The sequence below is a fragment of the Hibiscus syriacus genome, unplaced genomic scaffold (genome assembly GCF_006381635.1).
Source record: "Hibiscus syriacus cultivar Baekdansim isolate YM2019G1 unplaced genomic scaffold, ASM638163v2 tig00110882_pilon, whole genome shotgun sequence".
In the NCBI taxonomy this organism is placed as follows: domain Eukaryota; kingdom Viridiplantae; phylum Streptophyta; class Magnoliopsida; order Malvales; family Malvaceae; genus Hibiscus; species Hibiscus syriacus.
This window is the reverse complement of record NW_024062896.1, coordinates 851,604-876,515: the sequence shown is the minus strand read 5'-3', so window position 1 is coordinate 876,515 and position 24,912 is coordinate 851,604. Positions and strand designations below refer to the sequence as shown.

Genomic DNA, 24,912 nt, shown 5'->3' with positions numbered 1-24,912 from the left:
CGTTGATATCACTTTAATTATTTTTACACTTATAAAATCATATCATATGCAGTACGGATTGCACCATGTGAAAGTACATTCAATTCATAATATATTCTAAAAGCTTCAAGAATTTCTCTCTTAACAAGATCACTATCTTTACTTTACCTTCTACCATAATTATAAGGGGAAAGACACTCATGGCAAAAGATGATCAAAAATTTTCGCCAGAATTTGTCACCTAAAGAAATTGCAACATATTATTCACTACAAATAATGTCATGGTATCTGAGTTCAACATATATAAATGCAATCACAGGAAAAATGAAAACTGCAAAACACACAATAGCAAGGTGAGGCCTTTCCTAGCAATATAGTTTAGGAGAGTTTCATCCAAACTTCACTTCCTTTTGTAATATATATATATATATATATATATATATTGATGAAGAAGAGGACCAGCTTCTGCTGGTAAAGTTGTCATTGTGTGTTCAGTAGTAGCGGTTAGACTTTTGAGCAGCCTGATCTGCAAATGACTGCTCCAGTTTTGCTTGCTTGTTTAGCCCATAGTGAATGTGTGGAAAATGTGCCCACTGCAAATGCATTCGTCTTCTTAGTTACACCATTTACCATTATGACTGTCAAAACCATTACTGCAAGTTTTCCTTTATATATATATATATATAGCCAAACCATGAACATAACCATTATCCATATGCGAAACTCAACCAAATCCAAATAATTCGAAGATTGAAGTTTTTCTTCTCTTGGTCTTAACTATCAATACTGATAATGTCATCAATGCATAGGAAATGAAGCACAAAGCTGAACAAGGAAATTATCAACTATTGCTTTTAATATAATATTATTGCTATAAATAATATATATTCTTTTTTTAAAAATAATAATAATATATTAACTTTTAAAAGTATTATATCATTTTGAGCAAAACTCATATATTAATAGCCAATAATAATAGTAAATATAAAATGTGAAGAAAAAATAACAGAAATGAGAATTAATTTTGAGCAAAAATAGTACAACAACAACAACAAAACCCAATTCCCATATGTATGGGGTAAGGGGGAGGTAGGGTAGTAGGCTGCTCCCAACGCCAGGTTGAGAGTAGCTTCCGTGGAAGACCTCCGGCAGTCAGAAAATTAAAAATATAGATAAAATGCAGTGCATATATAAATAAATACATAGCTAAACAATATTCATATGCAGTCATTAAAATCATATGTGCGTCTGTAACGGGAATTAATCCCTGCATAATAATCTCTGTGAAAGAATCTCTGCATATAGACAGAAACATAAGACCCGACTAAATTTAAAAGAGGAAACATGAAGAGAATGATACACAGAAGTCAACGATAGCAAGCGCAGTTCTAATCCTTCATAAATACCAATAACAGAAACATATAAAAAGTAGAAGTCATGGAAAATACTACAAAGACATTAAAAGAAGATAGAGATGATACACCCTATAGATGTGACCCACACTACTCGACTACCCTAGTCTTTAGCCTCCATATTTTCCTATCAGAGGTCATGTCTTCGGTAAGGGCTAAATCCCCTCAAATCAGATCTCAAGCAGTCTTCCCACTTCCGCCTTGGTCGTCCTTTCCTTCTGGCACCGTCGACTGTAATCGATTCTACCCTCCTGACCGCATCCGACGGTAATCGTCTAAGGACATGCCCAAACCACCGTAGTCTTCCCTCCCTCAATTTTTCGGAAAAAGACACCACCCCAAGGACATCCTAATAGCAGAGTTAGTCGTCTTATCCCATAGAGTCCTACCACATGTCCATCGAAGCATCCTCATTTTTGCGGCCTCAATCCTCCTTACGTGATCCTTCTTGGTTGCCCAACATTCTGATCCATACAACAGTGCTGGTCTTATTGTCATTCTATAAAATTTTCCCTTAAGTTTTAGAGGCACCTTCTTGTCACACAGAACTCCAGTAGCGGCCCTCCACTTTAGCCATCCCGCCTTTATACGGTGTGTAACGTCATCATCTACACCCCCATCTTTATGTATCATAGACCCTATATACTTGAAACAATCCTTTGAGGGGAGAACGTGTCCTTCTATGCATACTTCTACATCTTCATCGTTTTGGTTCCCATTGAAGTTTGAACATAAATACTCTGTCTTTTCAATATTGATCCTTAAACCTTTTTCTTCCAAAGCAGTCTTCCAGGTAGCCAGTCTACTATTCAACTCAGATTTTGTTTCAGCAACTAGGACAATGTCATCAGCGAAAAGCATACACCAAGGTACACCGTCTGGTGTCGCACAGTAGATGTCGTCCATAATCAAGGCGAAGATGTAAGGGCTAAGAGCCGACCCCTGGTGGAGTCCGATTTCCACCGGGAATGCCTCGGAGTCGCCAACTGTAGTCCTGACGTAAGTAGTAGATCTACAGTACATATCACGAATCGCCCGGATATAAGCAGTTGGGATCCGTCTCGTTTCCAAAGTCTTCCAGATCGTATCGCGGGGTACACTATCATAAGCCTTCTCAAGGTCAATGAACGCCATGTGAAGATCTCTAGACTTTTCTCTATATTTCTCCATAAGCCGTCGAAGTAGATGAATCGCCTCCGTGGTAGACCTGCCTGGCATAAAGCCAAATTGGTTTTCCGAAACCCTAGTAACTTGTCTCAACCTAGTCTCTATCACCCTTTCCCATAGCTTCATGGTATGGCTGAGTAGTTTAATACCTCTGTAGTTACCACAACGTTGGAGATCTCCTTTATTTTTATAGATTGGTATCACCGTAGACTCTCTCCACTCCTTTGGCATCTTGGCAGTCTCTAAAATAATATTAAAGAGGTTGGTCAACCACTTAACTCCCTCTTCTCCTAGGGCCAACCACACAGTGATAGGAATTTGATCAGGACCGATAGCTTTGTCCCTTCCCGTCTTTCTAAGGGCCATTTTGACTTCCTCAAACCCAATCCTACTTATAGGGCAGTCATTGGTCGTAGTATGATAGTCGGCTAACCCATCAACGATACTATCTCTACATGGAGAGGCACCGTCATTAAATAAGCCAAAGAAGTAACTACCCCAAACCCTCTTAATATCGTGATCTTTCGCTAAAAGAACACCATTGTTGTCCTTAATAAACCTAATGTTACCTAGATCCTTTTTCCTAATCTCCCTAGATTTTGCAAGTCTGAAGATGCAATTTTGTCCTTTCTTGGTGTCTAATCTCTTGTACATTTCCTCGTATGCCTTATCCTTTGCTTTAGCTACAATTTTCTTGGCTTCCCGTTTTGCCTCCTGGTATCTTTGTTTAGCTCTCGACCTTTCTTCGTCGTCATTGCATTGTAGAAACTCCTTGAAGCAAGTTTGTTTTGTCTTCACCTTAGTTTGGACTTCGTCGTTCCACCACCACGATTCTTTATGTTCCTTGGCCTTCCCCGTCGACAACCCAAGGGTGTTTTTGCCAACCTCTCTGATGGAATTTGCCATATTTTTCCATAACATATATGCATTATTTGAGTTTGTAGTTTTAAAACTTGTATTAGACAAAACCTTACTCCTAAAGTCATCAGATGTCGCTCCATGTAAGTTCTTCCAGAGGATCCTAGGTTTACCAAGTTTAGCCCTCCTATGAGTGCTCCGCCCGTGGGGTGCGCGGAACACCAGAACCAACAATTTGTGTTGTGATGCACATGCCTCTTCAGGGAAGACCTTACAGTCAATGTAAGCCCATCGTTCCCGATTTCTAATCAAGATGTAATCGATTTGGGTACAATGTCCCCCGCTATGAAACGTAATCAAGTTCGCATCTCTCTTATTAAAGAATGAGTTAGTGATCACCAAATCGTGAGCAGTAGCAAAATCAAGCAATGTACGCCCCTCATCGTTCCTGCTACCATAACTGAAACCCCCATGAACACCGTCATACCCGTCGGTTGCACTGCCTATATGGCCATTGAAGTCTCCCCCTATGAAAACTCTTTGGTCCTCCGGAATGCTCCTAAGTATATCATCTAACTGATCCCAAAAGCAATGTTTCTCCCCCTCCCCTAGGCCAACGTGTGGGGCGTACACTGAAAGTACATTCACTACTTCCTCTTCTATAATAACCTTAATCATCATGATCCTATCCCGGTATCAGCAAACTTCAACTACATTTTCCTTGAGCCTAGAGGATGCCAAGATACCCACCCCATTTCTAGCGTTATCTACGCCTGAATACCACAACTTGTACCCATTACACTCTCTGGCGCGGGACCCTTTCCACCTAGTCTCCTGGATACATGCAAAATCTATTTTTCTATTATTAAGTACGTCGGTCAGCTCCAGCAGCCTAGCATTTAATGTGCCTACATTCAACGAGCAAACTCTTAGTCTAGTCTCCTTGTCACCACTCTGTCGAGCCCTCCCCCTATACGCCCCATGGGATCTAAAAGAAGGACATGACCTCAAGTAATCATCTATAACCGAAGCAATGAGGAACTATGAAAAAAGAATCCAAATAAGACAGAAGATGCACTAATAAAAACGCTAACTTAATTCCAACAAAATCTAATCAAATAATTTTGCGGTATTTACTGTTTCAGAGAGTAAAATAGACCAAATCCAGTAACAGAAACTATAAGTTGACAAAACTAGTGAAGATGAACATCAAACCCAGAAAATTTTGCAGAGAAAATGATAATAAGCAAGCATATATATCACTATTGAGGTATTCACTGTTCTAGAGAGTTTAAACATACCAAACCCAGGGGAAAAAACTCTAAACTACAATCTGAAGATGAACATTGAATCGAACCCAGAAAAATAAATAAACCAAAAACCTCTAAATTCTGAAGCGAAAAGGAGATGGAAACAGAGCTAAAAAGTTGCTAGGGTCTTTAGCACAAAATTTAGTCTTTGGTAAATCAAAGAGCCTCTAACTACCAAAAAGTAAAGCTAATTGATGATTCTAAATATACAGTTCGGATTAAACTTCAAGAAAATCACAGATTGAATTTAACGGAAACTATAAACAAAGTTAAAACAAAATCAGGAATTGAAGTGAAAAGGGTCAAAATCACAGTCAAGATTTTAGGCTTTATGGATCTCAAAACAAACCAAGAGAGATTAAAGAATTAAAGGAGGAAAGCAGCAGAACTTTCTTTTTGAGCAAAAATAGTGAATTGTGAATATGTAAATATTAACATAGAATATAGACCTAGAGTAAAATTAGAAAGTGAAAAATTATACGAAGAAGAATAAAATATAATATGCAGAAGCGAAAGAATAACTTACATTTTTTGCTGCAGTGCTGAAAGCTTCCCTATGGCTGATATCTGGATTATTAGCTTTAATCCTTTGGATTTCCTCCCTAAATATAATATATGATCCAACAAAAGAAAATGAGTGTGAGAAAGATGGTTTGTGATCTATTATCCTCATGGACAGAGACAAGATTTTATGTCAGAGGAAGAAATTATAAAATTTTAGATAATAAAAACATATTATCAATAAAAAATATTAAAAAATATATGTGAATTTGAAATTTTAAGATTCCATCGTCACTGGTTATTCCTATATAATCAAGTAGCCATGAAAGTTTGGTTTAACTTACTTAATGAACCTGTTATACGCAGAAGGAACACGTTGCCTCTTCTCAGGGGCTGCATTATTTCATCACATATAGAGATCATCAAATATAATCATAATTAAAGCTTAATTAAACAGAACTCTGGGTTCAGGGTTCTTTTATCAAACTCCAGGGATTGTTTATAATCCAAAATAATAGGCAACATCAGCATTTGTGGCATGTGAAACTTGACAGTAAAGGCTAGTAGTAGCCCTGGTTTCTCAATAGTGGTCCATTTTCATGCAAATGTAAGCATATGAAGTCTTCGTGATAAAGATATAATTTAACGTATGCTGTAGGGGCAACTTTTGATATGCTTTTAGGGTGCGGTGTAGGAAACTGTTACTACTTAATGAGGAGTTAAAACTTGCCATGTAATGTCACCATCTTGTAGGGGCCATGATTGGAAAGGAGATATCATATAAGTTGCTTAAGCTGTTGAGATATACATACATATAATATACATATATATATGTATGTATGCATGTGTGTTGTTCTTGTATGTAAGTATAAGAGAGAGAGGGAGAGAGGGAGACTGACGGCGAATAGGAGACATTCTTGGTGCTTCTTGTTCTGCAGACTCAAATGCAGAAAACTGCTTGCTGCATTTTGAAGACGATCCACAGTCCTTATTTGAATGATCTTGATCAATGTTTATGGTCTGCTGTTTCTTCAACTCCACTCAAAACAAAGCAAAAACAAGTAAATCATCCAAACAATCCCTGTCTAATTTAATTTGGCCCACAAAGCTTTTGTTGATACCATTTAAAAAAAAACTGCAATAGCATTGAAACTTGACTTTGGGGAGAAACAAGAAGAGGAAAGATGTCAAATCAACTGAAACAACATTATTGTTTCATTGTAATAGTTTTTTAGCACAGCAGTGTATATTATCAGCTGAAAAGGGCTAGGTATCCACAAAAACAATGTTTTTTTTTCAATCTTTGATCACTCTTTGTCTTTGAATACCTGAGTATCTTGAATGGGAACTGTTTGAAGTGAAGTTCCCATATTTACAGACAGCAGATTGGCACAATGCCCACATCGAACAGTCACAATATTGAACAGACTTATGTATGGAACACTAACCTGCAAAATGTTACCATTCTAGAAATGTTATAATAAATCACCTGCAAGCTTAATAAAGTAGAGAGACTGAGAACTGATCAGAGGCAGCTATGAATATGTATATATGTATAGATAAACATTGGAGAATGTTTTACTTCATAGTACAATATGATCAAACACTAAGAAGAAATCAAGGCCCCAAGATTAATATCCTTCGAGATTTCATAATATCAAAACCTTAGAAAAATATCCAAACTCAAGGAACATGATAAAGTAATCCCCATTGCCTGCAACACTAATTGTAGATGGGGAAGATAAAGAAGTGATAGCATCAGATGCCAAAATATATAATAAGACCAGAAATTTAGGTTCCAAGTGCTCAATCATTTGTTCAGCGCACATGGGGCAATAACTATAGGTACAAAGGACTTGTTAGTTGTTACTTTTCTCAACCCCAAATATTATGTATTTTCCTTTCGGTGCGCCTGGCTTTTTCTGCCTGACACTTCAAGCTAGATGATAACAGGAAAAAGAAAAGAAAACCCAGAGTGGAAGAGAGTAAGAGAGGGATGAAAACGACGTGACCGGAACGGAAACCATAAAAGTCATGAGCTATCAAAGATGGCCATTGATTAAAGGAAGAAGAAAAGAGGAAAAAAATTATCATGAATGGTGGATTGATTTACTGATCTTTGTGTGCAGTGTTCCTGTGTATGTGATTTTGTTTTTTCCAGGGAGAATGTTGTTATGAAAGGAGGGTTAGAAAAGAAAGAGACGAAAAGCAGCACTTGGGTTTTATTACCCATGATTCCTCTCCTCACAACTTTTTGATATTACATCGAATACATACCGATCACCGAACGCAAATATCTTAAAACCAAAATTTCAGTGGAGGAATTAAGCTGTTAAGTAAGGGTTTCTTGATGGTATAGCTCTAGTAGAAGAAGATCAGGTTACTGACTTACTGGTAGTATAACAATCGATATTTTTCCATTGGAAGAAACTAAAATGAGTGGCAGGCTTGCCTTTGGAATACCATGACTATATGACTTTGAAAGGTAGGGAAAAGGAAAGAATCTCCGCCATTGTTGACTTGGAGCTTGACCTGGAAGAACCCTAAATAAAACTTAACTGAAGCCTAGTCACTCATAGCTACATCTGAAAAAAAAAGCTTTGGGTGTTGAAACTCACTTAGCCAAGCTTCTTCTTGCTTGTTTATGAGGGATCAATCTTTTGAAGGAATTCTAAATCAGAAAATCCCCAGTTTTATATATATGTGTGTGTCTGTGTGTGTGTGTATGTGTATGGTATTTCGTGCTTGTTTTAGACAAAACTAGGCTAAAAATTATCATAAAATATGACATAAGTGTTGGATCATAAACTTGATCCATTATGGGAGCCTAAACCCAAACCCAAACTAAATTGATGTCATTACTTACATCATTTAATTAAAGATGTCATTGCTTACATCATTTAATTAATGATGTCATTGCTTACATCAATTTAGTTAGGTGAGAGTTAGATATTTGTTGAATTTGTAATTGTTTAAATTAGTTTATTTGTGTGGTGTAGGATTGTTCTTGAGTAGTATAAATACCCCTTCCCATTTTAGTTTTAAGCATCAAGAAAAATTAAGAGCTTCTAAGTGAGTGAAGAAGCAAAGTCTTATAAGAGTGAGTTGTAGTTCTTGTTTTTGAGTGAGAGTACTCTTGTAATATTTGTTTGAGTTTCAATAAAAGTTGTTTGTGTGAGTGTTTTATTTCCAACAAAGTGGCATCAGAGAGAGTTGGAAAGATCGAAGGTCTCGACGAGAGGAATACGACGCCGCCAGAATTTTCTCAATCTGAGTTCTGACGCACCGCCACGCACCGCCGGAAGACTGCTGCCAGAAAATCGAGTTGACTCACCGAGTTGAGCCGATTAAGCCGAGTTGGAGCTCTTGACCGAGTTGTCCAAGTCCCTCCAAAGTTTTTTTTCATCGTTCCGGATTCATCCGTGCAATCGGATTTTACAAAATCTCATTATATTGAGAGATATGGCAAATGGTATGGCACCATTCCAAGTTCCGACACTCAACAACAACAACTACGACAATTGGAGTATCAAAATGAAGGCACTTCTTGGATCACAAGATGTGTGGGATATCATAGAGAAAGGCTATAATGAGCCTGCGGATGATGATGTTTTTGCTACTCTTACACCAGATCAAAAGACAACTTTGAAGGATTCAAGAAAGAGAGATAAGAAGGCTCTCTACCTAATCTATCAAGCATTAGATGATGATGGTTTTGAAAAGATTTCAAGTGCAAGCTCTAGCAAGGAAGCATGGGAGAAGCTGCAAACCTCTTACAAAGGATCCGAGCAAGTGAAGAAGGTTCGTCTCCAAACATTAAGAGGTGAATTCGAATCCTTAAACATGAAAGCATCTGAGTCTATTTCAGATTATTTCTCAAGAGTAGTAGCTGTTTCTAATCAATTAAAAAGAAATGGTGAAAAGTTAGACGATGTGAGGATAATAGAGAAGATACTCCGTTCGTTGGATCCCAAATTTGAGACATCGTCGTGACGATTGAAGAAACTAAAGACTTGGAAGAAATGAAGATCGAACAGCTCCAAGGATCATTGCAAGCATACGAAGAGAAGCATAAAAAGAAGCATGAGTTTACTGAGCAACTCCTCAAGCTGCAACTCAAGGATATGCATGAGAGCCAACGCAATGATAGAAACCAACGTGGCCAAGGCAGAGGTAGAGGCCATGGACGAGGTGGAAGTCGAGGTCGTGGACGAGGCTGGAATTACAACAATAACAATTCCAACAACAACTATGAGAAAGGAGAAAGCTCAACACGAGGCCGTGGAAGAATTAATCCAAACTCAAAGTATGACAAATCTAAAATTCAATGTTATAATTGTCAAAATTTGGGCATTATGCTTCAGAATGTAGAGCTCCCAACAACAAAATTGAGGAGAAGGCCAATTACGTGGAGGAAAAGACAGGTGGCAAAGAAACTCTTCTTCTAGCACGAAAGGAAACTGATGGTGGCCAAGCAAATTCCTGGTATCTTGACAGTGGTGCAAGCAATCACATGTGTGGAAGGAAAGACATGTTTGTGGAGCTAGACGAGTCAGTAAGTGGAAATGTTTCGTTTGGAGATGATTCCACAATAGCAGTGAAAGGGAGAGGTAACATTCTTATCCGTTTGAAAGATGGGAGACATCAATTTATTTCAAATGTCTACTATGTGCCCAATATGAAAAGTAACATTTTAAGTTTAGGGCAACTGGTAGAGAAAGGTTATGATATTCATATGAATAATTATAATCTTTCTATAAAAGATGATAAGAATAACTTCATTGCTAAAGTGCCGATGTCAAAGAATAGAATGTTCTTGATCAACATACAAAATGATGTTGCAAAGTGCCTGAAAGCTTGCTACAAAGATGCATCATGGCTTTGGCATCTTCGATTTGGGCATCTCAATTTTGGAGGTCTAGAGCTATTATCTAAGAAGGAGATGGTGAAAGGACTACCTCACATCAACCATCCTGACCAACTCTGTGAAGGGTGTCTAGTCGGGAAACAATTCAGGAAAAGCTTTCCAAAGGAGTCAGAGACAAGAGCTAAGAAGCCACTTGAGCTCATCCATACCGATGTGTGTGGACCGATCAAGCCAAGCTCTCTCGGTAACAATAATTATTTTCTTCTATTCATTGATGATTTTTCAAGAAAAACCTGGGTATATTTCTTGAAACAGAAGTCAGAAGTTTTTGAAGTCTTTAAGAAGTTCAAAGCAGCAGTGGAGAGAGAAAGCGGTAGAAAGATCAAAGCCATGAGATCCGATCGAGGTGGAGAATTTACTTCCAGGGAGTTTCAAGAGTTCTGTGAAGCAAATGGAATTCGTCGACCAATGACAGTTCCTAGATCCCCCCAGCAAAATGGTGTGGCAGAAAGAAAGAATAGAACAATCCTCGACATGGCACGAAGCATGCTCAAAAGCAAGAAACTACCCAAAGAATTTTGGGCGGAAGCAGTATCGTGTGCAGTCTACTGTCAAATCGATCTCCAACAAGAAGTGTATGGGGAAAGACACCGCAAGAGGCATGGAGTGGAAGAAAGCCTGGCATTTCCCACTTGAGAACCTTTGGAAGTATAGCCCATGTTCACGTACCAGACGAGAGAAGAACGAAGCTTGATGATAAAAGCGAGAGTTTTATCTTCATCGGCTATGATGCTAATTCGAAGGGCTACAAGTTGTACAATCCAGACAATAGAAGTTTGTGATTAGTCGAGATGTGGTCTTCAACGAAGAAGGAGAATGGGATTTTAACTCTCATACAGATGACTTCAATTTCTTTCCTCAGTTTGAAGAAGATGAGCAGACAATGAGGGAGCAACTAGATGAATCTCAACAAGAGCTTGCAACTCCACCCACTTCACCAACATCAACCACTCAAGGAGACTCATCACCTTCATCATCGTCAAGTGGGAGTCAAAGTGAAAGAGTTGTGCAACGCACAAGAAGCCTTAGAGATCTCTATGAGGTAACTGAACGACAAGATAATCTTACATTATTTTGTCTGTTTGCCGATTGTGAACCAGTGAGCTTTCAAGAAGCGGTACAAGAAAAGAAATGGAGAGATGCGATGGACGAAGAAATCAAGGCCATCGAGAAGAATGACACATGGGAACTTACCTCACTTCCCAAGGGACATAAGGCGATAGGTGTCAAATGGGTGTACAAAACAAAGCAAAACGCCAAAGGAGAGATTGAAAGGCACAAGGCGAGGCTAGTTGCTAAAGGCTATAGTCAAAAGGTGGAATTGACTATGATGAGGTATTTGCTCCTGTTGCTCGATTGGAGACTATCAGACTAATCATTTCTTTGGCAGCTCAAAACAAGTGGAAGATACAACAGATGGATGTAAAGTCCGCCTTCCTAAATGGAGTTCTTGAAGAGGAACTTTACATTCAGCAACCATCAGGCTATGAAGTCAAAGGGCATGAAGACAAGGTGTTGAAGTTGAAGAAGGCTCTTTACGGGCTAAAACAAGCACCAAGGGCATGGAATAGCCGAATCGACAAGTACTTCCAGAGAATGGCTTCAACAAATGTCCCTACGAGCATGCTCTATATATCAAGATCAAAGATGAAGATATTTGATCGTGTGCCTCTACGTGGACGATTTGATCTTCACTGGAAGCAACCCAAGCATGTTTAATGAATTCAAGGATGTGATGATGAAAGAATTCGAGATGACAGACATGGGGCTCATGGCGTACTACCTTGGCATTGAAGTTAAGCAACAAAATGATGGAATTTTCATTTCACAGGAAAGCTATGCAAAGGAGATATGAAGAAGTTCAAGATGGAGAACTGTAAGCCAATAAGCACACCGGCAGAATACGGGATCAAGATGACCAAACATGAAGAAGGCGAAAGTGTAGATCCAACATTCTTCAAAAGTTTGGTAGGAAGTCTACGCTATCTAACTTGCACGAGACCGATATTCTTCACGCAGTTGGATTGGTTAGTCGCTACATGGAATCCCCAACAACCACCCATTTTAAAGCCGCAAAGAGAATTCTTCGCTATCTGAAAGGTACAATTGACTTTGGCTTGTTCTATTCAGTTTCTAATGATTACAAGCTTGTTGGATATAGCGACAGTGATTGGGGTGGAGACATAGATAATCGAAGGAGCACTACTGGATTCGTATTTTTCATGGGAGATATTGCATTCACATGGATGTCAAAGAAACAACCGATTGTCACATTATCCACTTGTGAAGCGGAATATGTTGCTGCTACCTCATGTGTTGTCATGCAATTTGGCTTAGAAATCTATTGAAGGAGATTGGTTTGATACAAGAAGAGCCTACCAAGGTTTGTGTCGACAACAAGTCAGCCATTGCCTTAGCAAAGAATCCAGTATTCCATGATCGAAGCAAGCACATTGATATTCGCTACCACTATATAAGGGAGTGTGTTGCAAGAAAAGATGTGGAAGTTGAATATGTGAAGTCACAAGATCAAGTTGCTGATATTTTTACCAAGCCACTGACCAGCGAAGACTTCTTAAGATTAAGGAACCTACTAGGGGTCACGAGATCAAGTTTAAGGGAGGGTGTTGGATCATAAACTTGATCCATTATGGGAGCCTAAACCCAAACCCAAACTAAATTGATGTCATTACTTACATCATTTAATTAAAGATGTCATTGCTTACATCATTTAATTAATGATGTCATTGCTTACATCAATTTAGTTAGGTGAGAGTTAGATATTTGTTGAATTTGTAATTGTTTAAATTAGTTTATTTGTGTGGTGTAGGATTGTTCTTGAGTAGTATAAATACCCCTTCCCATTTTAGTTTTAAGCATCAAGAAAAATTAAGAGCTTCTAAGTGAGTGAAGAAGCAAAGTCTTATAAGAGTGAGTTGTAGTTCTTGTTTTTGAGTGAGAGTACTCTTGTAATATTTGTTTGAGTTTCAATAAAAGTTGTTTGTGTGAGTGTTTTATTTCCAACAATAAGAATGAGAACTTTGAGCTACTTTACAAGTTAAATCAAGAAAATCTCATGATCCATGAACTATGGTAGGCATCTTTTTAATTCTGGTGAAAGACCATGAGAATTCCCACTTTGTTCTTCAAGAGAAAGAAGCCAAATGGATTTCAGCAAACCAGACATGGCCAAATCAGCTCTTTTTTTGCAACAAAAGAAGAAGAAGAAGGAAGGAAGAAGATAAGGAGAGAATTGAGGGTTGTACCGCTAAAATGGTGTTGCAGAAGTTGCAGTGAACATAACAAACACGTTCAGATGCCGAATCCAGTGACATTTTTGTTCCGACTTGTTCTCTCTCTCCTTTTTAAACACTATATACCCCACTATAAGGCTAGAACAAAAGGCTAAGGAAATGGAAAAAGTAGCGAGGATCAAAGGGATGAAGAGAAGAAGAAAATAGTTGGATTTATTTTCTTCTTTTTTGGATATATATATATATATATATGGAATTATGATGAATTGTGAGAGACAAATGTATAAAAAAAATCTGATAGGACTAGTCTGGTCGGGTGAGGGAGAGATAAACACTGTAGTGGAGGAAGAGAGTGTGGGGATGGAAAGTGGGTATTGTTTTCCTCATTATTATCATTATTACTAGTATTTTAAAAAAAATTATGCGAATATTTGGATTTAATTTTTTTATATTAATAATATATCTTTTTGTCGAATAAATCACAAATAAAATAATAAAATATTTTTTATACCCAAATAATAAAAAAATTATGCGAATATTTGGATTTAATTTTTTATATTAATAATATATCTCTCTACGAAGGAGATTAACATAAATATAACTAAAATTATAATAAAATCCAATTATATAGTAATTTGGTAAATACATAATTAAAACATAAATAGTATTATATAACTGAATTAGAAATCAAATCAGAATAGACCTAAACATAAATCAGAAACGTTTAGATAAAAACTCAAACATATAAAACATTATTTTAGAAATTAGTTTCGACACTTAATTCATGATTCCACCAATTAAAACCATCCAACTCATTTTTTTCTTCATGTAATTATTATTACACGTGGATCTTCATTCTTTTTTTTAATGTTATATTTTTATGAAATATTGATAATATATAAATGACGAATTAAAAGATTTTAATCGAAAAGAATGGTGAATAATATAGTAATAAGAATTTGGAATTTAAAATATTAAATATTAAAGATTCCATTTAAAGAAAATTATTAGACGAATTCAACTTACAATCTTACGTGGATTATGATTAAGGGAATGATATGAGAGGTGGGAGTAACCGATCCTTGGTTTCTGTAGCGGAAGAGAGGGGCGAGATATTTATGCTTTGGAATGTTTTTGGGATGTGAGACCTCACGCGCGCCTCTAATCCTTAAACTCCACCGTCAACTTCTTTATAAGATATTAAAAATATTTTTTATAAGATAAACTACACACTTAGTATCTAAATTATTATTTTTCTTTATTTTAATACTTAAGTTTTATTATTTTTCAAAATAATAGTTTAAGTTTTATTTTCTTACCCTACCGTTAAAAACTTAATGGTAATGTTGACGTATAACCATAAGGTAATATCAAATTATTATTGAAAAAAATAAAAAAAAATGTCACATCAGTAGTTCTGTTAATTTTTTAACGATAGAGTGTCAAATTGAAATTTAAACTAAACGTTAGATATAATTTTGAATGAAAAAATTAGATACCAAAATAGAACAAAAACAATAGTTTAAGTACCGAAATTTGGTGCTACATTGGATCACGAAGACGACTACCAAGTATATAATTCATTTGCAAATTATCACGAGTCAGGTTTCATTTCAGAATATCAAAAATATAATTTAAAACGTTTTTTATAAAATCGAAGCCCGAATTACAAAAAAAATATAAATCAAAATAATAATAGAGTGTACAAATTAAAATATGTAAAGTAAGATCCTATGAATATATGTGTCCACAAAAATAAATCAAGTATTGTACTTTGAATTGGGGTGTTATATGTCTCACTTTGACAGTGCTCCATTGACACAGGCATAATCACATAGATCTAATAATTCATGCGCAAAAATCAATTCGAATATCGAATTTTACAAACTTAGTGATACATATCTACTATATTAGTATACATGCAATTCAATATATGCATGCGTGTTAAAAATAAGCATAGGAACATAGTTTACTCATCCTAAATGCATCTCAATCGATATGATCAGTTCCCATTTATGCACTTATTTTGCATTAATTTCATGCAAGTTGTTGGCAGTGTCGGCAACAAATTAATTACGAACACTCAGGATGTTTGAATTAAAGAAAACAAATTTATCAATTAATTGCAGCGATCATTAGAAAATATGTTATGCATGTGCCAAACGAGAGTGCATGCACAGGAAACATTTATTATATATTACTTGATATCTATACACTATATATATTGTGTCTGATTGTGTCAATGTCACCAGTTAATTAAATTTTAAGGATCGAACATGTAATTATAAACTTTTAATTATATATTCATCGATTGAGTATTAATTCAAGTGATATAAATATTATTATGATATTCAAGTGAATAAGAGTTTGAATGCGTTTAAAATATATTATTATTCGATTCATTGATAAATATTAATATGAGATATCTCAATAGTTAAAGAGAATATTATTCTCTTTAGAGGTTTTGAGTTCAAACAACCGTGTTTACAAGATATGTGTGCATTATCAATAATTAAGAAATTTTTTGAATAAATAGTATTTTATAATTATTTCGGATTATTTAAAAATCCGAATTTATTTTGACTATTTTAAATCAATTGATTAACAATGATATTGAGTAATTTTTAAATATTGGCATGTGAAATTGTTTAAACATATTGGAGATAGTTATGGTTAATTCTTGGACCTCCCAGTGGTCCAAAGATTGAGAAAATGATGGTTCCACACCTAATTTAAACTTTAACCCTAAGATTGAATGGTCCAAATACCCTCAACCACAAGGTTTTAAAGAATTAATTATTGTTTGTACTAAGCTACTTCTTCATCAGGAAAGACTTTTTTTTTACAAATAATTCATTTCGTTGAAAAACATAATAATTTTTTTTTGCTTAAGATATAAATTATATATATCCATCAAGACCTAGATGCCATATAACTTCAAGCACAAGTTGATATTATCATTAGCTTTAATGAAAGCAATTTGAAAAAAAAATTAAAGAAATTTGAATATTTGAGTGTTTTACAAACTATTTTTAGTTTACCAAAATATTATAATAATTCTAACTATAAACTACCTATTTGATCATCTATTTATTCTCACAAAACTATACTTTTTTTTTTATAAAAACTAGCACGGGAAAGTAATCAAAATTATAATTTCACCATATAATTTCAAAATAATGAATAATCATTCATACGTTATAACTTCGAATGGAGACCAATGTTGACCATAAATTCTAAAATTGTGATATATTCAAAAACATTCTTGATTTGAACTTATTAAATGATCTTAACGGTAAAAGATAATGTTGTTGTTTCTTGATGACCGAATTTATACAATTATATATATAAGGTCTATATACATTATCAGTAATCTAAAGAAATTCTAAAGAAATATTATTTTATAATCACTCTTTATTTACCTATATTTGAGGGTTGACGCTGACCTAAGCTTACCTAAATATTGTTTTGATGTTTAATTTTCAGAGTCCATAATAGCCCACACAACCTGTTCAAGTAAATGCAAAGATACAACAGACAAGGCCCAAGCATATCTTTATTACTGGATCATATATTGTTGCCCATTTTAGAATCTGTCCGTATAGAAAATTGTTACATCTAATATTTTAAGATATTCACACTTAGTTATACATATGTTAATATTTTTAGGGTAATATTAAGTAATTATATATAATCTATTGATCGATTAATTTACATTTAGTTAATTTTTTTTTGCAGTAGTTTGTTGATATATTTAGAATCGTTTACGGAGTAATATGTTAGATTGGTTCTCTTGTTCTTCTTACTTATATCAATATTGGATCCAAGTTCGAATAGAGAAGAAAAAATTATTAATACTTATTAGATTTTTTTTGGAAGATAAAATATGTATTTAAAGAAAATTTTGGTTTTATTTTTTATTTATGGTCTTTAAATTTTTATGTTATAGTTGTGCTATATTTGTTGTATCTTATTTTTTTTATTTGATGAAAACCATTTTTTTTATTAAAAAACAATAAATATTGTTTGACAAGTGACAATTGATTGGTAAGTGCCCCAAAATGACCTAAAAATCCTCACAGAAAATTTTACAGTGTGACACCTTTAATACAACAACAATAACAACAACAATAAAACATATTCTCATATGTAATGGGGTAAGGGGGAGGTAGGATAGTAGGCTGCCCCCAACGCTAGGTAGGGAGCAGCTTCCGTGGAAGACCTTCGACAGTCAAAAAATTAAAAATATAGATAAAAATACGTGCATGTATAAATAAATACATAGTTGAACAGACTTCATATGCAGTTTTCATATGAGCATATGTAATGGGAAGTAATCCCTGTAAATAAATCCCTTCGTAAAAATCTTTGCATATAGACAGAAACGTAAGTCCCACCTAAATTTAAAAAGAAGAAACATAAAGAGAATGATGCACACTAATCAGCGATAGCTAGCTACAAGAAGGTATAAAGTCAAATGGTTTAAAACCTAAACTAAGGCAACACTACTCCGCTACCCTAATTCTGAGCCTTCATAAATTCCAATGACAGAACTGTATAAAAAGTAGAAATAATGAAAATAACTACAAAAACAATAAAAAAAAGTTGTGACACCTTTAATGTATAACTAAAAAAAATATTATCGATTTTTTTATTGATTAAATAATAAAATTAATAAAAATATTAATTAAAATATTATTATTTCTATATAAAATATTATTATTTTTAATATTTTTGATAAAATATCCAACAATAACAAAATCAATAACAAAATAACAAAACTGATAAAAATAATAATATTTCAAGTATATTTTTATCAATTTTTATTTAAATAATAACAAAACCGATAATATATTAACATTATATTAAATATGTCTCACGTTATCATCTCCCAATATCATTGTACAAGATCGGAACCTGCAAACCCATATAGAAGAAAGAAGGCCGAGGACACTTACTCAGAGCAAGCGAAGAAATGGGCGAGTCATCATCCGAATCATTCTTGAAGAAGCACTGGGAAGCTTACAAAGAATTCTGGGCCGAAAGATCTCCATTCACCGATGCCTATTCAAGATTCAACAGCCGTGAACAGTCTCTTCCTCCTGTTCTGAATCCGACGTTAAGGATTTCATCGCTTCTGACCCTCTTCATGGCCCCACCTTTAGTAATCTCCCTCCTTCCTTTTTCAATTTTGGGTGTTTTTCGATATTGGGTTCCTTTGATTTAGTTCAAATTTTAGCAAATTTGATCATTTCTACCGACACCCTTTCATTTTTTTTTTTTCCTTTTTGATTTTGGTTCTCGAAACAGTATCTTGTCAATGAAACGGTTTTGTTTGGACTGCTTGTAGTTTCATATGCTAGAATTAATTGCTGGGGTTTTGCCTAATTTGTAAGCTATAATGTATTATGCAGATAGAGTTGTTGTCATTTTGCTGCAGTAGAAGCAATACTAGAACATATTTTTCGCCTCAAATTGCTTGAATTTCATTGTTTCCTTTCTTCTCTACAGTTGAGAACTGCTAGGGAAGCAGCAAACAGTGCCTTAGCAGGCGGTGCTATCGGAGCGATATCAACTGCAGGTCTTGCCTGGAAATACTCAAGGAGTTTACATGATACTCTAATCCTTATTCTCCATGGTCATATTATTAAGCTATGAAACAATGAAGATCAAAATCCCAGTTCCCAGCGATATCAACCGTTTCATATACACTTTGATTCGAGCAATGCCTTCAATGATATCTACAATCTCACTTACACTCCTCTTAACTCCCTTAAATTGTCTATAACTCATTTTATCCCATATACAGTATATGTAAGCACACCAAGCCACATATAGAATGTACACCAAGAGTGAGTTACCCTTGAACTGAGAGATAGCCCAACCAAGCTCTTCACTTCAGTTTCTTCCAAACCTACGAATACTGCAAAGCCTCAGGAAAGACTCCACACGCTCAAAGAATATATGATCTCGAGAGTCCTCTCCATTATAGATCATGCAGCCCTCCTCCACATTAATTCTCTTTTTTATCAACCGATCAGTAGTAGGCAACCTATTAAGAACTTCTATTCACGCTATAATAAAATGCTTAGGAACATTCATAGAAAACCACACAAGTCCCTGCCATTCAATCATGTCCTTCTAGTCCCTAGGCTCACCCCACAACCATCTCGTTGTTATCCTTCTCCAATTTGGGCTTCCAGTAAACAAAGGTCTAGCCTCCTCTCTTAGCCTTAACAACTTCCTCAAAATCCAACCAGTGTTTTAAAAAGCGCGCTTGAGGCGCTTTGAGGCGTTTAGAAGAAAGCCTCCGACCACCAAGGCGGCGTCGAGTACATGAGGCGGCGATTCAGTCGTCAGAGGCGGCGAGAGACGACGAGGCGACGAGGCGATGCTTTTAGCGATTCACGTACAATGATCCATTTATATTCTGAGGAGATTAGGTGGAGTTCTAGGGCAGCAGATTGTGTCGGGGGTTTGTATTGATGGGAGAGAAAGGAGTTTAAGCATGGGGGTTGTCACCTTGGGCCAAGATAAGGCTGATCAAGAAGATGGGCGCAATGTTAAAACAAGTATGTTAGAAGTTAGTGGGCTGCCAGTTGGCAGTGATAATAGGAAAAAAATAAGTGGGAAACACGTGAGTATGGAATCGAGAAATACAAACTTCTCTGATGATTCTGCACATTCGGTTGACTATGGTGTTGCACCTACTTCAATTAGGAAATCCAACCATATTGGGCCTATTAAGTGGGTTGGGAATGAGAACTCTATTGGGGGGCAGGATGGTGAGTTGCAAACTGAAACGGATGATGTTTTGATCCAGTGGCAATCTGTAGGGCCGAGTAGGGGTGACGGGGATCATGGTGTCAATACAATTATTTCTGGAATCCAAGAGAGGGGGAAATGTTCTGTGGAACTCAAAAGAAGCGCCTCGCGTACGTGAATTCCTCGCCTCAAAGTGCCTCAAAAATTGAGGCTCTCGGGTAGCTAATCGCCTTGGAGCGCCTCGCGCCTTTTAAAACATAGAATCCAACTAAAATGTGGCTTATAATCCACCTGTAAAAAATCCCTACCCTTGAAGACATAAGCACGAATTTAGGCCACCCATAAGGACCCTTCAGTAGCAAGGATATTCTTCATCAGCAAAAGCACACAAGCTTTATACCAGCTTTTCAAATTCTTTACCCATAATCCCCTTCTGACTTAGGAACACAGATGCACTCCCACTTGACCCTAGCTCCCTTAGAAGGTACATCATCCCCCTTCCAAAAGAAACGTGCACAAAGTTTATCCACACGCCTGATAACGACAGAAGGCAACACCAACTACCTACACCAGTAGTTAGCAATACTAGAAAATACAACACCAATCAATTGCACCCTTCAAGCGTAACTAAGCTATTTACTTGACCATTACCCTAATTTAGCTTTGATTTTTTCCACGAAACAAGCATAATCCCTCTCTGTCAATTTCCTAGGAACTAATAGAATCCCAAGGTACCTAACAGGTAAGGAACCAATCTTTAAAATCATGTAGAAGAGCCAATTGCGTTTTGGTCATGCCAGAAGAAAATAGCTCAGACTTGGCTGCATTAAGCCTTAACCCTGAAACCTCATAGAGCTTATCCAATACATACTTAATCCCCACAATGGAGTTAATGTTTCCTTTGCAAAAAAATTGCAAATCATCTACAAAACATAGATGAATATGCCCTAGCTTCTTACACTTAGAGTGGTAAGAAAAACTTTTTTGGTAGTAGCCTCATTCAATAATCTAGATAACACAGTCATTGACAAAACAAACAAATAAGGAGATAATGGACCCCCTGCCTTATGCCTCTTTTGCCCTTGAAATAACCAATCAAACTCTCATCGAAGGAAATTGAAAATATGAATCTAGTAATACATACTTCAATCCACCTCTTAACCTAAGCAATCAACCCCAACCCTTCCAAAACTCCAAGAGTAAAATCCCAACTTAAGGAGTCAAAAGCTTTCTGCAAGTCAGCCTTAATGGAACACCTAGGGGAGAGAGTTCTTTTCTTGTACCCTTTTACAAGCTCCTGGGAAAAGAGTGTGATGTCCACAATACTTCTTCCCTTCACAAAGGCAGACTAGTACATAGAGACCATTCCAGGGAAAAGATGGGCAAGCCTTGCAACCGAAATTTTTGTAATGACCTTATAGATCACATAATAACAGGAAATTGGCATATAGTCCTTGGCCATACTTGGATTAGGCACCTTAGAAACAAGAATGGCAATAGTAGAATTAGAAGCAGGATGTATAGTGGAAGAGGTGAAGAAGTACTATACTCCTGCAACATCATTATCCTCACAAGATCCCAAACAACCTTAAAAAAATCAGCTGTGAATCCATCAAGCCCATGAGCCTTATCCTTCCCCTGACTAAAAAAGGCATCCTTTATTTCATCACTTGCAACTTCTCTAGTCAAATCAGTCTCAACAAGCAAAGAATAGTTGAGCAGCTCCCTCAAGACCCCTACATCACAACCCTTAACACCTTCTACTGATAGAATAAGCTTTCAGCTTTCTCCAACTCAGCCAACTGCAGCATCAACATTTTCTCAGCCTCCATGTTATTTTGGCCAGTGCTACACAAATTCAAGATCTGCTGCCTCTCCAATTGCACCCTCTTATCAACAACCTTCTAAGAAATATCATAATAGCAATCCCTATTAAGAGCCCTTAAAACAGGTTTCAACCTCCTTAGCTTGCAAAACAACACCTGCATAAGATCACCATGCATAGCCTCATCCTAGGAATTCTTAATAATAAATGTATCTATGTTGTGTAACAAGACTGTATTATAACTTTGACATGACTGAAAAATACGATTATAATTTGTATCTAAATTTGTTTTATGTGATTACTAATCATTTAACCGGATTAATTCAATTTGATCGATTAATCAAATTTTAAGTGAACAATAAACATCAAAATTTATTTTTAAATTTGTTTCATATGATAAAAATAATATATGATATGTTTTTTTATATATTATCTCAATGATGATTAATGACTCAATAACATTATGTGTATCATATTAGATTACTTATATAATAAATACAAATAAATGTACCATTTGTTTATGCGATAGGTTAAGGATAAGTTTTAGAGGTTTGACTGGTTAATATGGATTAATAACGTACTTTATGATAATGATAGGTAATTAATATTAATCATTTTTGAAAAATTTACCTCACTTTCCTTATTTACTTATTCATGTTATGAACGTATTACTTTTCTTGGTTTTTAATAATTTAATTAATAAATATTCAACTTAAAATATAGTAAAATTAGGTATAAGAAGAACAAAAATCATTTCATCGAAATCTAAATTACAAAATTAAATTCTAAACCTTTTATTTTTTTCAAATAAAAATGTTAAATTCATCATTTAGAAAATTTAAAAATTAAAAAAATTTAAAATTCTAAACCTTTTATTATAAATTTATTTTAGGAAACAACTGGCCAAATACATATTCCAAATAAATATGGACTTAAACGATAAAACAATTAATACTGTCCGTTTCTGTAAATTTTACGTTACTCTCTTCATTCACAAATCAACTATAAATTTGATATCGAACACTTAGAAATTTGCACACATTCAAAGAAGTAGAAATACACAAAATAAAAGCACGAAGAAATCTATTGTATTGTTGATGAAATAGGGGAGATCAAGTTTTGTCCTACCACAATGACATTAGCAGGGCCATGTGGTCCTACTGCAAAGTTTGACTGTTTTGAAGCCATTAATGGAAAGTACGGGGCAAGGGCAATGACACAGAGGTGTTCTTGTCAACCATTACCGTCTAACCAACATATATGCCAGTGTTATATTGTTTGCCAATCATTCTAATGCTCTTTCTTTTAACCACATGTACTCGTTTCATCAGCTTTATTTTGTCTCAATAAAATAATTTCTACAATTCAAAAACCTTCTTGTTTAGTGCGATTATCCTCTTCATCTTGTTTTCTTTGTTCTTGAATACAAATTTTGAATCTAGATCAATTAATATGGACAAATTAATCTCGAATCTTATTACAAATAATATCTTTTATCTTTTAAATATAACTTCTAACTAGAACATGATGTGCTTGAAGCAGTAAAAGGGTATATGCAAAAATTTATATTAGGATAAATAAATTATAAATAAAAGATCTAAAATATATTATAATTTTAAATTTTTAGAGAGGGTCGGATGTCCCTAGTTGCTTCCCCTCGAACTCTCTCTAGCAGTCGACAAGCCTCGTCGAGGTGGGTGTTTACCAGCGGAATGTGAGAGCAATTACGCGACCATGTTAGGGGCATTACTCTCGACGATAACAATATCACAAACCAATTCGGATGCTAACCGAATTTCGTACGTGAGGGCATGAGCAACTCCAAGCGCTACATCACAACAAGCAGGGAGGTTACAGCAGATCACCCTGTCAAAAACCACATTCATGGCTGAGTTCTTTGGAAAGTGGGCAATTGATTTGAATACAAAAGGAGACAGAAGTCATGCAGGGCATGATGAGAGCAACCCATGAAGAATCAAAATCAAGGCAGAGCATCATTGATCGAAGAAAAGGCCACTCGACATGGTCGTAAGCTTTCTCCATATCTAACTTCAATGCTGCATCGTAGGAAGATCCAGGATTGACGGAATACAAGTAATGAAGAAGTTCATGTGCTACCAAGATGATGTCGAAAATTTGACGGCGCAAAACAGAGACTGTCTAAGCATCGTCAATACATCGCTCCATGAGTGCACTTTGGAAACAATTTTATAAACAATCGTACGAAGAGCAATTGGCTGAAAGTGCTGCATCGACTTCGGATCGGCAACCTCAAGAATCATGACAAGAACAGTCAGATTTACACTCTCGATGGTGTCAACACACATTTTTCGTCCTACTAGGATTCAAACTCTCAAAAATAGGATATAATTCTGCTAGGATTCAACTCCTAAAATAAGATAGAATTTTACTATGTTTTAAACTCCTAAAGATAGGATCCACAAACACTATAAATAGCCATTGTAGCTCACTATTGTAACACACGATTGGCATACGAAATTACCAGAAAAAATACGAGCAAATAGATTGTTTTAAGCTATTGTAAACAATTCAGGAGCAATAAAAGGTGAAAGCTTTTACCTTTCTCATTCTTTTATTCACTTGCATGTGTTGTTATTCGTCTTTGTGCTTGAAAAAAAAACAGTTTTGGCCGAGGAAAAGGGGTTGTCGTTCGAAACTTTTTCTTTTAGATCTACACAACCCCGAGGCCGCTTTGGAAAAATACTAGGATATTTAAAACGAAGGAAAGGTTTGTCGCCGATAAACGGTCCCTTATGTATTATTTTCATATTTTTATTTATTTCTTTTTGATAAATCTTATTATTAAGTATATATATATATTAATTATTTTTATTCTAATATTATTTTAATATATTTTTTTAAAGTTATTATATATATATATTTATAACTATTA

General features: G+C 35.5%; 2 protein-coding genes and 1 long non-coding RNA gene across 3 annotated transcripts; 1 reads left to right on the top strand and 2 right to left on the bottom strand.

Moving 5' to 3' along the window:
• Positions 1-375: 375 nt before the first annotated feature.
• Positions 376-13,585, bottom strand: LOC120144127 (putative axial regulator YABBY 2). The gene is made up of 6 exons (XM_039158270.1): positions 13,421-13,585; positions 6,556-6,675; positions 6,127-6,256; positions 5,572-5,620; positions 5,253-5,328; positions 376-572 (listed from the first exon to the last, which is right to left on the bottom strand). Exons 1-6 carry the CDS (start codon positions 13,487-13,489, stop codon positions 471-473), a joined length of 546 nt encoding a protein of 181 aa, XP_039014201.1. The 5' UTR covers positions 13,490-13,585; the 3' UTR covers positions 376-470.
• Positions 2,955-13,559, top strand: LOC120144128. Its single transcript, XR_005518013.1, has 3 exons — positions 2,955-2,967; positions 9,945-9,948; positions 13,330-13,559. It is a non-coding gene; the product is annotated as an uncharacterized LOC120144128 (long non-coding RNA).
• A 7,004-nt stretch (positions 13,586-20,589) lies between the features above and the next one.
• On the bottom strand, positions 20,590-24,325 carry LOC120144117. Its single transcript, XM_039158264.1, has 9 exons — positions 24,215-24,325; positions 23,924-24,158; positions 23,774-23,826; positions 21,938-22,074; positions 21,761-21,854; positions 21,588-21,650; positions 21,355-21,506; positions 20,825-20,908; positions 20,590-20,707 (listed from the first exon to the last, which is right to left on the bottom strand). Exons 1-9 carry the CDS (start codon positions 24,323-24,325, stop codon positions 20,590-20,592), a joined length of 1,047 nt encoding a protein of 348 aa, XP_039014195.1.
• Between the last annotated feature and the right edge of the window lie 587 nt (positions 24,326-24,912).

Excerpts from the sequence above, each read along its gene's own strand:
- LOC120144117 (XM_039158264.1), bottom strand. The coding sequence starts at position 24,325 with ATGTGTGTTGACACCATCGAGAGTGTAAATCTGACTGTTCTTGTCATG. Across the intron at positions 21,855-21,937 it reads GCTGAAAGCTTATTCTATCA|AGAAGTTGCAAGTGATGAAA; the intron begins GTAGAAGGTGTT and ends TGATTTGACTAG. Across the intron at positions 21,507-21,587 it reads GTTATTATGTGATCTATAAG|GGAAGAAGTATTGTGGACAT; the intron begins GTCATTACAAAA and ends GCCTTTGTGAAG.
- LOC120144127 (XM_039158270.1), bottom strand. The coding sequence starts at position 13,489 with ATGTCACTGGATTCGGCATCTGAACGTGTTTGTTATGTTCACTGCAAC. Across the intron at positions 6,257-6,555 it reads TTCCCATTCAAGATACTCAG|AAACAGCAGACCATAAACAT; the intron begins GTATTCAAAGAC and ends GTGGAGTTGAAG. Across the intron at positions 5,621-6,126 it reads AAGAATGTCTCCTATTCGCC|CCCCTGAGAAGAGGCAACGT; the intron begins GTCAGTCTCCCT and ends GAAATAATGCAG.